We start from the raw sequence: 14873 nt of genomic DNA on the forward strand, positions 1-14873 counted from the left end.
TTACTTGCGATAAAACCGTAAAACACACAATACACGTGTCACCTAACATACATCTAACGTGTCTCTGCAGGGTGCTGAGAGAACGAGGCAGTTCATGGCTGTTCACCAACCGCAGAGAGATTCTGATCTTCCCTTTGAGCTACGAGGAGAGTTAGTTTAGTAGTCGAACAAATTCTATACGGTACGGCTTGTGAGTCGACCGTATCCATTCAATAGAGTATTGTAAAACAGATATTCACCACTGTGTTTTTCTGTTATCATCATTCTCTTTGAATTGTATCTCACCAATCACCTTGAATGAAAAGGCAAAAACCGAGATGTGACATAATGCAAAATTTCAATTTTCAAGTGTTTTGACTTTTTTTTTGTATATTCTGATCATTTGAAATTTTCCTCAAAAGATTGGTTTGACCTAATGTACTGACTGTTACAAAAAGCTGAACAAGCTTAAAGGAAGCTGGAAGAAAGGGAATGAATAGGTTGAGGGGGGGGAAGTACAAGAGCCTCAAGACCCACATGCAATCAAGGATGTCAAACCGATGCTATTGTACAAGCTTTTTCTATTAATAAAATTCTTCATCTCCTTTTTGAGCTTGTTTTTTTCCTTCCCTGAAATCATAGTCTATTCTCCTCTTCCACTCTTGCCCCTTTCACCTTTGCCCTGCTTCTTGGAGCCAAGTGCTGGTCACTACTCACGCTCCCCTCCCCCCCATCCATCGCTTTGGCCTGCAGGTAGACATGAGTCAGTGAGACATAAAAATGGACTGACACGGCTGTGCGCTGGGGCAGAAGCAGTACAGACTGACGGTGCCACCCTGGCAGACATCATCCTTTTGACCCATCCTACATCGACATTTTCCAACATGTATCCAGATGAGAACAGTGTGCCATCCCTCCTTTGTCTCCTACAAAGAGTTTCAGATCTCACAGTTAGTCTGTGGGAATCCCTACAATGGGATTGTAGTGAGGGGTATTTAGCACAGTTATGTCTTCGGGAGGTAAAGCCATATCTAGGGCCAGGCTCTAATCCTGTTTTCTCTGGGATTGAAGTTCGGCTCGCAGCATCAGAGAGAGCGAGAGAAGGAGAAACCATGCAGGGAATTTGTCTTGCAGAGTCGCGGCGAGTGGGCAGTCAGGGAGCGATAGAGAGAGCAGAAGACAGGGTTAAGCTAAGCCGCTGCTGTGGCCACTGCTCCAAAATTCTTCTCTAGTTCAGAGAAAAGCAGTTCGCCAAAGGCTTTCACTCCACAGCCCATGCAATAGTTTTAATCTTTGTAGATATTTTTCAAAACCCAAATGGCATTACACCAGACATTTAAAAACAAAACAAAAAACAAAACAAAACAATGATGTTGACAATGAATTCTGATCAAATGTGTGAGATCTGATTGTAAAGGCAATTTAGAAGAAAAAAAAAACAAACCTCTGCAAAAATGCAAGTCTCTCTGTGACACTGTCCTTCCATTGTAAAGCATAGCAGTGCTTTTAGCTAAATTCTTACATCAGCTTTCTTTATTTCTTTTATCAGAGTGGAGACAGTGTAGATGCTAATATTCAGCAGATGCAGTGTTTACTTCACTGTTTTAGTTTAGCCTGTAAGGAAGCTAATATTTGGTAATTGTCACCTGACACAAAGTACAGCCGAGTAATGCATTTTGACCCATTCACAGTGCTTGGCCAATTAAGTGCTATTATTATCAACTGAGCCATGCTGCTGGCTCAAAGAAATAACATACAGATAGCTTTATATTAAAGAGTTATATGAAGAGTAATACTAGTAGCACTATTTTAAGAAGACGTTTAATAACTTGTGTGTCTATCTTTCTGAAAGTGCTTTCGGAACTAATCACTCATCAGCTTAATGTACTCATATTGGCATGTTGGCCTGACAACAGCTTGGCTACATGAGTTGCTTTTCCTGCAGTGCAGTTACAGGGTACTCTTTATTTATAGTAGTGCATGTAAGCTGTAAGGAGAACAGAAGCTCTTCAAAGTTTCAATAGATCTTTTAGATTCCACCCAATATGCACAAATAGTGACTGGGTTTTCTCACATCTCTATACAAATCCGTTATGCACACACCCTTCCAGCTTCCTCTTTCCCCTCCAAGTACGTTTCATCACATCAGCGTCACATAACTCTCTGCTACAGTCCAAAAATCATGGTTAGAAAGAATATGGTAAATATGGTAACTTGCTATCTTTTTTTTTTATTAACATCATGTGGTCTGCTCTTACTACCAAGTGCAAATTATTTCAGCAGAAATATTGACTTATATGAGGCTGGTACAATCCAAAATTTTGTCAAACCCACATATTTCTGTCTCCTCAGCGGGACGTGTGTGCCAGGAGATAAAACTAAATGTTTTACTATGATTCCTTAGTCACGCATGCTATTCTCCATCATGAACTGTTTGTCTCATTACTGAACAGTTGTTCACTTCCTGTCTGACTGCAGTTTTGTGCCAAAGCCTGTTCATAATGTATCGTTTTAGCTCAGGCAGGAACAGTAATCTGCTAAAATGAAGGCTTGACGGCTCAATATTGTATGTCAGCTTCTATTTTTCCCTCATTGGCCTCGTGAACATTTGTGATGTGTTGTTTTCAGAGGATTCTCAAGAGAGCTCGAAAAGGCAGGCTGTATGAGAGCACAATTAAGTCAAAAGAAGGGGCGGAATTAAGCGACTAATTACCTCATTGGTTTGGTTTAACATCTTCCTTACCACTCTCAGGTAAGTGTTTGGGGAGGGGGAAAAGGTAAGATTTAATAAATCCTCTTTATTGCTTTACCTAGTTGTGCTGCCAGCTGGGAGCAAACTCAAAAATTTAACTGTAATTTCTGCAAACTCTGTCAATGCTCTCATTATTCAGAAATCAAATCAAGAAATCAAATCAAAGCAACCACAGGTTTAACAAATTAGAACATGATTTCACTGGCAGCTATCATGACTCGCTTTGTGGCCCTGCTCTCCTGTTGTTGGGAAGAAGGATGTAATTTGCCCCAACATGTGAATGATAGACTACAACTAACTAAACAGAATATTAGATAATGGAATAATATTAGCAGGTAGAAAGACAATGAATTGTTAATGTTGACAAGGTGGGAACCAAAAGCCTGCTACCTGTAATGTATATACAGTACGGTAGAACTAGTTCAGTTGGGTGTTTTTATTATTCAATCTTTTTTGTGTGGCAGTCTTCTGGGATAAATAAAGACAATGATAAGCATTATTATTATTTCAGTGTCAGAGTCTGATATGAAAGGTTTTAGGAACTTTATACTATTTTACATTTTCACATCCTGAAATCCCAGAATACAGTATCCATTTGCCAGAGCCTGCTATGTTGTCATGTTTAAACAAAACATTGTAGACTTTAGCAAATGAATACAGTAAACCTCTTCAAGGCTACTTCCCCAGTAGCCTCTTTGTGATGGCCAAACCTGTGGCCACACTCTAAAGTCGGTAACTTTTGTATTTTCATTCTTCATTTGAACATAGTAATACATTTTAGTTGCCAATAACTTTATTGATTGGTTTGGATACATTTGTTCTATTTGTAAGCGCGCACATTTAGTTTACTTATGTATTCATACTACTTAATTTCTTTGCTTTCTGACTAACTTTTGTCTTTTTATTTCTTACCTGCCATCATCCCTGGGAGTTGCTGGACAAAAGATGGTAGCCAGGGTTTGAAACCATTAAATACAAAGGAAGATAATTGGACCACACCACCACTTCCTGCTGAAGGGGGAATGTGTGTGTTTTTAACTTTAAAAACAAAGTATTTGTATTTAATTAAATATTTGAGTTTAGGGTTTAATGGGGTTTTTTGATTTTCTTCTTTAGTGTTTAGTTTATTAACAAACTAGATTGTACTGCATCGTTTGTGATTTATGATTGTGTTTTGTTTGTTACCCCCTCATGTGTCACAATGGTCTGATCAGCCATTATATATATACCCTTGTATGTCATTTCATGTTTTAGGTCAATTGTGTATATTTGGGCAGTCATTTGGTTTGTTAAGTTTGCAGTCTTTGCCTGAGTTCAGTTTTGTTTCTTTGACCTCTTTTATGAGCTCAACATTTATTAGTCTTGTAAATATAATTTTTGGGGGTTAAATAAATGGAAACTATATTTTTCTAATAATTCCTGGGCTCCTCCTGTTTTTCAACTCGGTCCATCACACTCTTTCAGCAGAATAACAGGGCTTGCCAGTTTTACAAACTGTCCCTGAATGCCTGACAGGCACTTCAAGGTGTTTATTTGCTCTTTAGATCAGATACAGGTGGATTACCTGTGGGAAAATCAAGTCCAATGCATTAAACAGAATTTGTTGCTTTCTCAGTGGCTGATACCACGTGACATGCTTCCTGGATTTTTTATTTATTTATTTATGTATTTATTTTGAGTCTGTGCCTCTATGATGGCTTCTTAGTAGTAGACAGAAGGTTTAAATGACCAGTGAATTCTCATCATGTACTCGGCTTCCATTTATTCCCAAGTTAACCCTTCAACACTCTTCTGGTCAAATTTGAACAGTTTTGACATTTGACAGCAACAAAAATGTCCTAAATGTCATTCTTTTATCATGAAATTTGACACACAAACACACAAAGATGAAAATATTTAAAACATTTTCTTTGGGTGCTATTAAAGTCTGAGGCTGCACAGAGTCAAATTTGAGGGTTTCAGATACACCAGTGTGGGTCAAATCAAATAAAATGAAATTGGTGCTTTTAGGGAATTACAAAATAGAGAAGCTGTATCTCCCTTACATGCCTGTGTGTAATTTTTTCTGGGACAGTGGTGACAGAGTTCAAGGGGGAACTTGACATTGTCACGAGAGCTGTCTGTGTTCCTACCACACCTGCCCAGGTTCCCACAGACACAGGCACCTGCTGGTTTTTGAAGGATCATGGGAGAATCTTGAAAGAGTAAAACAGCACAGGAGCGATGATGTGTGGTGCACAAAAAGAGCAGGAGTCTTACGGAGGTCAATTTACTCTACTAAGTGAGATTTAATCTAATCTAATTGAGATTAAACTAACTCGTATGAAAATGTATATCAAAAGGAGGGTTGGGTGGGGATGGGATTAGGGAGGGGGTGGGGTCATAAGATTATAGATAGTATCTGTGCTGCCATTTCAGTGAGTGTGGGAAAGTCCCGCATGCAAGGCTTTCTACCACTGGTTCCAAAGCACAGACTACTGCTTGGTTAGTGTTTGTGAACAAACATGAGCAACTATAACTGTGAAAATCCGCTAGCAACCAAAGCAATTACGAATTACTACGTTTTTGATGCAGCAATCAGTTTCACCCAGCAAGAGTCAGGAAGGAGTGACGTAGTTATGAAATACACATGTTTTCCATTTGAGCGTGTTTAGTATGGCGGACAAATCTTGAGCAATGTGTGCATGTCATCAGGTTAGAAACCTCAAAAGACAATTGTGAGGGAGTTCTTGGTTTGAGTCATACTTCGAAGGTATGAAAATGTCAGCTGTATGTAAGGTTTAAGCAACGAAAAAGCGGATAACCAGACTGTGTCATCTTCTGTTGTTCCAGGGTCCAGTTGTAACACTCACTTGAATATTCTTGAGCATTTTACATCATCTCTGCCCAGCCCTATATTCACCCATGCTGCAGTGCATTTTGTATTCTTAAATGGCATTCAGGTTTTCTGCAATTAGGCTCTTCTGATCTGCCAGCCATTAATCCATCATCAGTGAGCCTAACTGCTGCATCCTGGGAGCACCCCAGTTTTGGAGGAGCTCTGACTCATCTAGCCATCAAGTTGGCCCATTTTCCTTGCTCACATCAGTTTCAAGAGCACTGTAATGATTCACCTGTCAGTGGTTGATTAGTGTAAATATTAACACTTCTTAAAACAAACAAACAAAAAAAACACATTTCACATAAAAATGTGAAAAGCTGTTCAAAATGCATCACCAGCACGCTGCACAAAGACTCTCCTCTGCAAGTCTTCTTGAATTGCAGGCTTTGTCTGCTGTAACAGTGTAGGTTTGTGCTTCTCAGTTTGGTAAAGCTCTTAGGTCACAATCACAACCTTCATTTCTTCAGCCTTGAAGCAATAAAGCACGACAGACAAAAAGCAGTAATTCAAGAGTCTGGCAATTCCAATTCCTTAAAACTTCAGTACATCACAATAAATATGAAGGAAGCGGCTTTCTGTAGTGATATGTTCTGGGGTATGAGTATGAACGTTGATTATAATCAGTGCGGTAATAAGTCTTTAAACTGCTATGTATAAATAACTCTTACAAAACATAAAGAAACTGTACACAGGGCAGCTTTTCTATATGCTTTAAAATATAGGGTTAAAATTCAAAGTGAATAATACACATTGCCGGCCTCTGGCCTTTATTTTTTTGCAATCTCATTGCGTTCAGGGACTGATAATTAATACAGCATGCAATGCATTTTTAAGTGAATGTAAACATGCCTGCAATCCCTTAATACAAGGTCACATTTCTTTGTTTTTGCAAGCCAGCGTCAGATGAGAGATGGAGAGAAAACAGGAAATAAATGTGAAGCAAGACGGTTAACTAGCCCAGATAGATACAGTAGGAAGAGAAGGCATACGGTGCTTTGATGAAGCAGAAGTACAAACTGAAAACTGGAAGCCAAAGAACACAGAGGAAGAGACTAAGAGAGAGAGAGAGAGAGAGAGAGAGAGAGAGAGAGAGACTGAAAGTCTGAAAATGAATTCAGACAAATGGGTGAGGAAGTAGTGGGTGATCACATGGGTGTGGTTGGTTAACCGTTTCTCCACTAGCCTTGCACACAAGTGACACACAGAGGAGAGCGCTGTGGATGATGAAGCTGCGGATACATCTCTGGACTCGGGCACCTCGCAGGATGGATACAAAGGTAAGCATAATAGCCTGGATGAAAGACTGAATATCCCAGGGCTGAAGGGTGTTTTGGTCTAACCCAAGTGAAAAGAGATTGATGGAGGATGACAGACAAATGGATGAACAGACAGACGGAGAGTGAGTGAGAGTGCAAGATGTGACAAACAGGCAGGTGGGTCAGGCTAGGGGAAGGGAAAGACGTCTGTACAGCCCAGGGGATACAGGCCTCATCTTGACATATGCTCTGGAGTGAAATGAAGATTGGCATGACCTGCTAATCTGAGCTGTCAGAGCTCATGACGGCCACAAATGCTCACCTGTCACACTGTTCCCAGCCCGGAGGATGAGCTGCCACCGGATAGGTCAAAGATCATGATTAATTTTTTTTTTTTTTTTTCACTGGGAGTGGATTCAAACTAAGTCCCTGGCACAGACTTCCTTTAGCCTCCCTGCCTGCTTCTGTTGCTCATCGTTGGCAGGTGTTGCTATGAAATTATACATCACAATACACTTTTATTTCCTACTTCTGTTTTTTTGTTTTGTTTTGTTTTTGTTTAAGCCGTTGGCAAAATATTGAGGGGGAGGAAGAAATAGCCAACGTTTTCCACTGATGTGGAGGTTGCGGCTCGCCGGTACAAGGATTTCTATTATCATGAAAAGAGTCGTTTTGACATATGCTCCAATGCCATTTTTTAATTGGTGACAGCTAACAAAATATGATGAAGTTAGATCTATACAGCTACAAAGTTTAGCACAGGCATACGTGGGAGGACTGCATCTATAATATGTGGCCTCGATCACTCACATTTGACAAAAAAAAGTGTCTTATAAAGTCTGACATTCAAAGTAAGAATTTGTTTTCTGCTATGCTGAATGAGGCATGTGGGTGATGTCGCCGCGTGCTATAGGAGGAAGAGGAAGCTGCCATGTGGCACGAACCTGACTGATTACAGCTTCCTGACTGGTAACTGAGCGGTGCACAATATGTTGGAGAGTGAATACTGTATTGCCTCAATCGTCTACCCGGAGCCTTTCATTCCCAGGGCTAACAACTGTATGATCATTACATGACTGCAGAGACACAGTACAAATCAGTAGCGTTTTTCTCAGTGCTAATGATCAGCCATTTGTCTGCATGCGGTATGGATGTGCTTGAATATTCTATAACACATGCACCAGAGGATGTAGTCAACGTGTCACCAGTCGTTTTCAAAAGGGCCATCTGAGTTATCTGAGGCGCACTCAGTTACTTTCTACAGTAGATCGTAGAGGTCATTTCAATCCTGTAACCACTGATTGTGTGAAAACTGCACAACAGTTTGTTCAGACAGTAGTTGAGAGCTGCATTCTCTGCATCACTGTTTCACAGCATCTCATGAAAACATGTTTTGTTTTTATTTCTTTCAGATGACTTTGGTTTACTTGAGCATTTTCCTGTTTATGATGTTAAGAGGTGAGTGCCAGAAAATCTGAAGACTTGGCTCACTGAAGTCAAGTGTGAACGTTTTGGGGGTTGAAAGAGACTGTAGATTTCATTACAACCTAATCACCTTGATTAGCTTTAGCAGGGTATCTGTGCAGTAAGCCTATGTTAGGATGCACATTGGCGTATTTGCAGGATTTTTTGAATGCAGTGTCACATGGGACCAAGAACCAGCCAGGGGAACTTTAGAAAGTTCTAAGAGAAAAAAATGCCAAAGAAAATATCTAAAAAATATATAAATAAATAAAAAAAATCAGTCCATTATAATGACTTTTATTGTCTGCTAAACTCTTGCACCTACAATCGTGACATGGTTGCCAGTGTAACAATATGGTTCCGTCATTGAACCACAAAACTGTGATGGGATGGAGCTAAAAATACTGTGTGGCTTCCAACCTTTAGTGCAGCTTATTCTGTTCAGTGGTGGTAATAAAGAACTATGTCTGCTTCATTACTTTTTAGGGTTCCCCTTAAAGTAAAGGAGTAAGCAGTGGAGCAAAGCATGTGAAGCTTATGGGGGGTGTTGCATTAACAAAACAAAAATTTTTTCTTGTCTTATTTTTTTTATCTGTAAGATTAGGAAAAAAATAGCCTGCAACTTGGGGATTAGCTTGTTAACAGTTACATCTAAGCAACACGTCCCATTCATGAAGGTGACAAATTTTAAAAGGATTGGTAAAATTTTAAAAAGTAGAGTGAGCTGTTAATCATTTCTATCTCAGTATATTTTCCCTCGTATGGCTTTATTTGTGTAGTGCTGGCAGCACTGGCCCAAGAAAGTAGAGGTTTTGTGGAGCTTCGGCACTATTTGGAAGGTGCTGAGTGAGTAAACAGACAACAGCCTCTCTGTCCTGTGGTCTTGCACAACAATCCAGCTCTGTTGCACTCAGAGGTTGCCTCACAGGCCCACTCACAAGACTATTACTGTGACATACTCAGTGCATCTGCAGGCCTCGCTACTGTGCCTGGCCAGACACATTCTGAAGTCTGGCCACATTGAGAAAATCACGGGCATTAACAACGCTGTGCTTTGTTCTTGATGTAAAGTGGACAGTATAGGAACCTTCAATGGAAAGTTTGTTTCTACTTTTCTTTAGTTTTTCACATGTGATCTTTTTTCCCCCCACAGTGTCAAGGGCCCAAGCACCTGCAACTGCACCCACACCAACAGATGCAAAGCAGGCTGAATCGACATTTACAGTAAACACTGGTATCTATCTATCTATCTATCTATCTATCTATCTATCTATCTATCTATCTATCTATCTATCTATCTATCTATCTATCTATCTATCTATCTATCTGTCTATCTGTCTATCTGTCTGTCTGTCTGTCTGTCTGTCAATCCATCTAATTCAGTTTCTTTCTGTGTGTAAAAGGAGAAGCACTGGAAAAGAGAACAACTAGAGATATTAACAGCTCCCTGGAAACTATACCTGAAAAACCCACAAACCAGCAAGCAAACGTCTCCCTCAGTGTTACCACATCACGAATAGAGACTTCAGCAGGTAGTTTGTCTTGTGTGTGTCTAACCCCATTATTTCTCTTCTGCATGCTATTTTTCTCATCATACGTATTCATCCTCTTTAGCTTCAAGTACAAAAGCAACAAGTCAACCAAAGCTCACATCAACTTCAGGTATGAGTCTTTACCCTCTGCCTTGCCTAACCTATGTATGTTCAAACATCAAGAGTCAGTAGAGCCATTAAGTTTAGCTAGTAGACCACGTTAGCAAACTGTATCACCACCAGACACCGACAAAAATAGAGCGAGAGAGAGCACTTGAGGTAGAGAAAATGCTACATTCTGAAAAGCATACATTTCCTTTTGACTCATTCTACTGAAACATTTAGAAATTTAATTACTTAAACACAAGACTGAATCTGGAGTTTGATGAGAGGTAACTGTAAGCTATGGAGTCAATATGTCCCAAAAATAAAAAAGTTTTAACTTGTAAATTATTACATATTCAGTAGAGATGAAAAAAAAAAAGTCCAATGTAGTAATTTTTTCCCCTTTTTTTCCAGCACCTGCAGTGAAAACCAACCCTTCTGCACCCGAGAAAACCATCGGTAAAAGGAACACTAAAGTTGTCTGGAGTAATGGAAAAATTTCCCATATTCCTTAGTTACCCTAAATGCCACAGGCATCGTGGTTCTATTGTTATCTCATGGCAGACTGTGACAGTATCACAATTCCCCGTCTTCCAAACAAACCCACAGCGTAGTGATAGAACAGAGCACCTCACTTCCTCTCTTGCTAACAGATTAATGCTTGATTGTACCTTATGCAAGAAGAGATAAGATATTTGTGTCCTCATGCTGTGCCGGCTTACCATAGATAGGTTTTTGATACGCCATCAACAGCATGTTAGCAGAGCCAGTAGATCTCTCATGCCATCTCTGACAGTTGTTCCCCACTGAGCCTCTTTTTTTGTTCCTATAGATATTTCCTCTGTTCAACAGTCAACCTTAAGTCAATACTTTTTTTCTTCTTCCTTTACTCCATATAGAGTGGAAGTCAGAGTGGGACAAAGATTTCACCTATGGTAAGAAGCTTCTCTTTGATTGTGTTTGATTGTGTGTCGTTACTCGTTTTCTGTGGTTATTTGATTTGTTTTTTATATACTTAGATTATAAGTCCCTGAGTTATGCTGGACTGGTCATTGCAGCAGTGCTGTTCGTCTTTGGCATATTGGTCATTACCTGTAAGTATCTGAAAATCTGAAAGCTATTTTTGTGCTTTGCAATTTCTTGTAATAGTCTACCAACTTCCTTACTCTTTTGCTTATGTTTGGACTGTAGGCGGAAAGTTCAATCGGCTGCCCAAATGCCGCAAGAGGTCAACAAAGTAAGTAATTACATTTGTAACTTTTGTTTTATCAGTACAAAATTCGTATACAGTTAAACATCAAAAAATGTCTGGCTATACCTGATGTGAAAAAAAAGAAAGTGCACCTTCTAAAGTCTAAAGTTTTTCATTTCAGGATGTAATAATAAAAAAAATAATCTGGTCCTTCCCAGGTTCTAAAATAATTTAAATACAACCTGCAGAAGCAGTGTGTGAATTCAATAGCTTGTATAACCACCTTTAGCAGTAATAACTTGAATTACTTGTTTGCTGCTCGACTTTGACGCTTTTCTTTTTCAGCCATGCTGTTGTAAATCCAGAGCTGTGTTTGGGATCATTGTCCTGTTGCATGGCCCAGTTTCATCGGTGTTAGTTATCAGACAGATGACCTCACAGATGTCTAGAATATTTTGGTTTACAGGGGATTTCATAGTAGACTCAGTCACTGAGTCAGTTCTGCAGACAAAGGAAATTCCAAGGTCCTTTGTCTGCAGAACAAGCTCAAATCATCACCACTCCACTACAGTGTTTGACATTTGGTATTGGATGTTTGTGATGAACATGATGTTGTGCATTACATCTCGATTTTATTTAGTCTTCTCTGGCTAAAGGAAGTTGTTCCAAAAGTCTTGTGGTTTGTTCAAATGCAGCTTTACAAATTTAAGCTATGCTAGAAGAAGTTTTCTCCGAGCAACCCTTTCAAAAAGGACATATTTGTTTAGTTTTTTTCTAATGGTACTGTAACATATAGCATGCTAACAGAGGCCTGTATTGTTTGAGGTGAGCTTTTGGGTTTTTCGCAGTTTCTGTAAGCACTGCACAATCTGACCTTGTGGTGAATTTGCTTGGCAGATTGGCAGCTGTCCAAAAAGTTTTCCACTTGTGAATAATCTTTATCGCCACATAGTGATGGACAAATTGTTTGGAAATGGCTTTCCCAGATTGATGGGTAGCAACAATTGCTTCCCTGAGATCAATGTTGATGTCTTTCCTCCTTGGGATTGTGTTAACACACACCTGAATGCTCCAGCAAACTTCCAAAACTTCAGTTTTTATAGAAGTTCTAATACTGGCTGATCAGTTACGCAAATATACTTGATTAGCAGCACCTGGTTGGTACTTAGCATCTTGATTCTTTTGGAAGCATTAAATGTGTACTTTATTTTTCTTCTTTTCCTGAGCCAAACCCTTGGAAGTAAGAGAAAATGCACTCTCTTTTTCACCTGACTCTATATCGGCCCATTGTGCATGAGGAGCATCTCTCCTTGTGCTGTTGGGAAACTGCATTTGGATGATTTAAATAGTTAATATCAGAGGCTACTTGATGATATATAGCAATGAGTCACTTCAGACATAATAGCGCAACAGAATGCTGACTGAAATCTCTTTGATGATTAATAGATCAAAGGGATTATCATTAAGCTGTTTGTAGGGCAGAACTGCAACAGATCTTGTTTTTTCCTCATATTTAGGTTTGATGAATATCATTGATTGCTGAAATAGTGTTTGATTCTTTAAGAGTAATGCCTTCCTCCTCCCTCCCTCCCTCCCCCCCCCCTTTTTTTGGTCCAGGTCATACCGGGTAGCCCAAGGATAAGGAGAGAGCACGTATGAATCCAGTAACCAAAGAAAACAGCTGCAAGAAAACAACCAGGAATCCATCAATCGAAAAACACCTGACAGTCTGTGTGTGCGTGAATGTGGACTGACACACTGCTTAGTAACCGTCATAGAAAAACAATAAATAAACTTGGAAATCATGATTCATGCTGACAAGTAAAAAAAGTGGAACCATCATCGGGTTCATCATGGTCAACTATTTCAATAGTTGGCAAGAAAAATTCCTTTAAAAAGTTAAGTGATTATTTATCCGGGACAATAATGAATAGATGAATCCCACTTTAATCAAACCTTCAGCCATGAAGCAGGCTGGTTTCTAATGACCTTTGCATCTTGTAACTAATGCCATAGCCACGGGCAGTGTCTCACAGCTCGGATTTATTATTAAAGGTTATGAGGAATAACCCCACATCATCTCATATTTGACAATCTCGCACAGCCCTTTTCACTGTTCTGTGAGGATATAAAAATAAAAGTTAGCTCACTTCATCATAGCTCCCACACTCGCTTTACACTTTGAATCTTAACGAAAAAGGATGTTTAGTAAGAGTGTCTAAGCCTCTTAGTGGCTCTATGCTTGTAAGCGAGTAAAGCCCTAGATTAAACAACATCCATTGGCACATTATCTCTGTATCCATATGGCATCAAAATTATGCAAACAAGAAACTGGGAGAAGGCACGCAGATTTCATAACACATTTATTAAAAAACAAACACAATCCAGAGCGCAGCATAGATACACAATATACAGTAGTATGTTGTAATCACCATCAGAAGAAAATCAAGGTGACTGCAGCTGTGCAAACAGATCCAATTCATCATATTCTGTCACCTACAGTTTTCCTGTGAGCTATCACACATGTACATATATTGTGATCGTTGGCACAAAATAAACATGAGTTTACCTTAAGAGAAAAGTGCATAAAAACATAAGTAACTTCTTAAAACATACAGGTCCTTCTCAAAAAATTTGCATATTGTGATAAAGTGCATTATTTTCTGTAATGTACTGATAAACAGACTTTCATATATTTTAGATTCATTACACACAACTGAAGTAGTTCAAGCCTTTTGTTTTAATATTGATGATTTTGGCATACAGCTCATGAAAACCCAAAATTCCTATCTCAGAAAATTAGCATATTTCATCCGACCAATAAAAGAAAAGTGTTTTTAATACAAAAAAAGTCAACCTTCAAATAATTATGTTCAGTTATGCACTCAATACTTGGTCGGGAATCCTTTTGCAGAAATGACTGCTTCAATGCGGCGTGGCATAGAGGCAATCAGCCTGTGGCACTGCTGAGGTGTTATGGAGGCCCAGGATGCTTCGATAGCGGCCTTAAGCTCATCCAGAGTGTTGGGTCTTGCGTCTCTCAACTTTCTCTTCACAATATCCCACAGATTCTCTATGGGGTTCAGGTCAGGAGAGTTGGCAGGCCAATTGAGCACAGTAATACCATGGTGGGTAAACCATTTAACAGTGGTTTTGGCACTGTGAGCAGGTGCCAGGTCGTGCTGAAAAATGAAATCTTCATCTCCATAAAGCTTGTCAGCAGATGGAAGCATGAAGTGCTCCAAAATCTCCTGATAGCTAGCTGCATTGACCCTGCCCTTGATAAAACACAGTGGACCAACACCAGCAGCTGACATGGCACCCCAGACCATCACTGACTGTGGGTACTTGACACTGGACTTCAGGCATTTTGACATTTCCCTCTCCCCAGTCTTCCTCCAGACTCTGGCACCTTGATTTCCGAATGACATGCAAAAGTTGCTTTCATCTGAAAAAAGTACTTTGGACCACTGAGCAACAGTCCAGTGCTGCTTCTCTGTAGCCCAGGTCAGGCGCTTCTGCCGCTGTTTCTGGTTCAAAAGTGGCTTGACCTGGGGAATGCGGCACCTGTAGCCCATTTCCTGCACACGCCTGTACACGGTGGCTCTGGATGTTTCTACTCCAGACTCAGTCCACTGCTTCCGCAGGTCCCCCAAGGTCTGGAATCGGTCCTTCTCCACAATCTTCCTCAGGGTCCGGTCACCTCTTCTCA

At 39.9% G+C, this 14873-nt stretch overlaps 2 protein-coding genes across 2 annotated transcripts in view; both read left to right on the top strand.

Moving 5' to 3' along the window:
* Nucleotides 1-578, top strand: part of nphs1 (NPHS1 adhesion molecule, nephrin) — a 47862-nt gene extending 47284 nt beyond the window's left edge. The window contains exon 30 of the mRNA XM_080897348.1: nt 71-578. Within this exon, the coding sequence (XP_080753474.1) occupies nt 71-160 (90 nt within the window). The 3' untranslated portion in view covers nt 161-578. The remainder of the gene's footprint in view (nt 1-70) is intronic.
* A 6179-nt stretch (nt 579-6757) lies between these two features.
* On the top strand, nt 6758-13219 carry fxyd5 (FXYD domain containing ion transport regulator 5). Its single transcript, XM_080895610.1, has 10 exons — nt 6758-6889; nt 8281-8326; nt 9486-9566; nt 9736-9864; nt 9947-9994; nt 10384-10428; nt 10869-10904; nt 10989-11063; nt 11161-11206; nt 12779-13219. The coding sequence occupies exons 1-10, from the start codon at nt 6833-6835 to the stop codon at nt 12801-12803; spliced, it is 588 nt and encodes a 195-aa protein (XP_080751736.1). The 5' UTR covers nt 6758-6832; the 3' UTR covers nt 12804-13219.
* The last annotated feature ends 1654 nt before the right edge of the window (nt 13220-14873 follow it).

Source organism: Rhamphochromis sp. 'chilingali', assembly GCF_963969265.1.
Source record: "Rhamphochromis sp. 'chilingali' genome assembly, chromosome: 11".
NCBI classification, from domain to species: Eukaryota; Metazoa; Chordata; class Actinopteri; order Cichliformes; family Cichlidae; genus Rhamphochromis; species Rhamphochromis sp. 'chilingali'.

Bases quoted from the DNA above. Each gene is read 5' to 3' on its own strand.
- fxyd5 (XM_080895610.1), top strand. From the start codon at position 6,833: ATGATGAAGCTGCGGATACATCTCTGGACTCGGGCACCTCGCAGGATG. The intron at 9,995-10,383 runs GTATGAGTCTTT...CTTTTTTTCCAG, and splicing joins AAAGCTCACATCAACTTCAG to CACCTGCAGTGAAAACCAAC. The intron at 11,207-12,778 runs GTAAGTAATTAC...TTTTTGGTCCAG, and splicing joins TGCCGCAAGAGGTCAACAAA to GTCATACCGGGTAGCCCAAG.